Consider the following 1586-nt stretch of genomic DNA (forward strand, 5'->3'; position numbering starts at 1 on the left):
TCCGGTATACCGGACCGTACCCAGGGTACGTTTCGGCAGTACCCTGGGGGACATAGACCCTATGAGCCTTATTTAGTATGAATTAAGTAAATATTGTGGTTGTGCCGAAACTCTCCAAGTATTTTTAACTACATCTGTGACATGCTTATTTAGGCCTGCTGCATATAGATGCTCTCTGCTATTGCAAAGCACCTTAATGACTAACTGAAGATTGAACACTTAGTCTCACTGACAGTTCTCGGGCAACTTTTGAGCTTTGCACTAAGTACAAACAAGAAATGTTTCGTGTTTCGTCATCGATTCATCGAGGTAACTACGAGTTTTGCAACAAGGTACAGAGTAATTGCGTGAGTGGCGTACGCCCATTTCGTGGTTGCTCGCGCGCTGGTTTTTTGCTCGCCGGGAGTAGCGGGTACGTACCTCTGTTCGTATCGCGTACTGTCGCTCACTCATGCGCGAGAATCCCGTGCTGAATATGCGTCCGTCCTTCAGGTAGATGGCCTTCTGCTGCTTCGCTCCTTCATGACCTTTCCCTTGCTGCAGGGGTCACACAAGACACAGCGTTTAACATTCAACGATCTCGAATAACAAGAGAGCATTTGGTAACGTTTAACGTTGATAAGTTTAGTTTGCGCGTAACAAGAGCAGGTGACGAGTAACGAGATGATCGTCGAACAACGCGACCTCCACGGTTGCTAACTTGCTATGACGATGCAGTGAATAGCAGATAACGAGAGTGATACGTTGGGTCACAACTATGAGAGCGTTACGCAAACCTGTAATTGCACCAATGTGATGCAGAAATGTAACGCAGTGCTCAGTAGAGTTAAGTAGAATAGCAGCTTAAGGAGGCATCACAATGGATCGTAACTACAGCATGGTCACCCATAGCTGTCATTGTACCAGTGTTACGTGAAAGCGTAACGCAACGATAGGGTTAACCAGAATAGAAGCTTACAAGAGTGTTACGTCGGACATATACGATCAGGATTATATTGCAACTACAGCAGGGTTAACTCCGCTCTGTAATTCTGCCACCAGTACCACGATAACGTGAGGAGCGCGAGTAGATGTGATGCCGCAGGGTTACATCCCAACTACGGTTAAACCCGCTCTGTAATTCTGCAATCGGTCCCACGGTAGGAGCGCGAGTAGATGTGATGCCGCAGGGTTACATCCCAACTACGGTTAACCCCGCTCTGTAATTCTGCAATCGGTCCCACGGTAGGAGCGCGAGTAGATGTGATGCCGCAGGGTTACATCCCAACTACGGTTAGACCCGCTCTGTAATTCCGCGATCGATCCCACGGTAGGAGCGCGAGTAGATGTGATGCCGCAGGGTTACATCCCAACTACGGTTAACCCCGCTCTGTAATTCCGCGATCGATCCCACGGTAGGAGCGCGAGTAGATGTGATGCCGCAGGGTTACATCCCAACTATGGTTAACCCCGCTCTGTAATTCTGCAATCGGTCCCACGGTAGGAGCGCGAGTAGATGCGATGCCGCAGGGTTACATCCCAACTACGGTCAACCCCGCTCTGTAATTCTGCAATCGGTTCCAGGGTAGGAGCGCGAGGGTTGCCGC

The 1586-nt window shown here is 49.5% G+C and overlaps 2 protein-coding genes across 2 annotated transcripts in view; both read right to left on the reverse strand.

Moving 5' to 3' along the window:
* The window catches only part of LOC106812769 (coronin-1C-like), a gene marked incomplete at its 5' end in the record, with an annotated part of 11634 nt that extends 11097 nt beyond the window's left edge, over positions 1-537 (reverse strand). Inside the window, 1 exon segment of the mRNA XM_014816739.1 lies at positions 421-537. Coding sequence (XP_014672225.1) covers positions 421-537 — 117 coding nt within the window.
* An 87-nt stretch (positions 538-624) lies between these two features.
* Positions 625-1586, reverse strand: part of LOC106812764 (coronin-6-like) — a 20147-nt gene continuing 19185 nt past the window's right edge. The window contains exon 4 of the mRNA XM_014816735.1: positions 625-776. Within this exon, the coding sequence (XP_014672221.1) occupies positions 625-776 (152 nt within the window). The remainder of the gene's footprint in view (positions 777-1586) is intronic.

Source organism: Priapulus caudatus, unplaced genomic scaffold, assembly GCF_000485595.1.
Source record: "Priapulus caudatus unplaced genomic scaffold, Priapulus_caudatus-5.0.1 Scaffold684, whole genome shotgun sequence".
Taxonomy (NCBI): domain Eukaryota; kingdom Metazoa; phylum Priapulida; class Priapulimorpha; order Priapulimorphida; family Priapulidae; genus Priapulus; species Priapulus caudatus.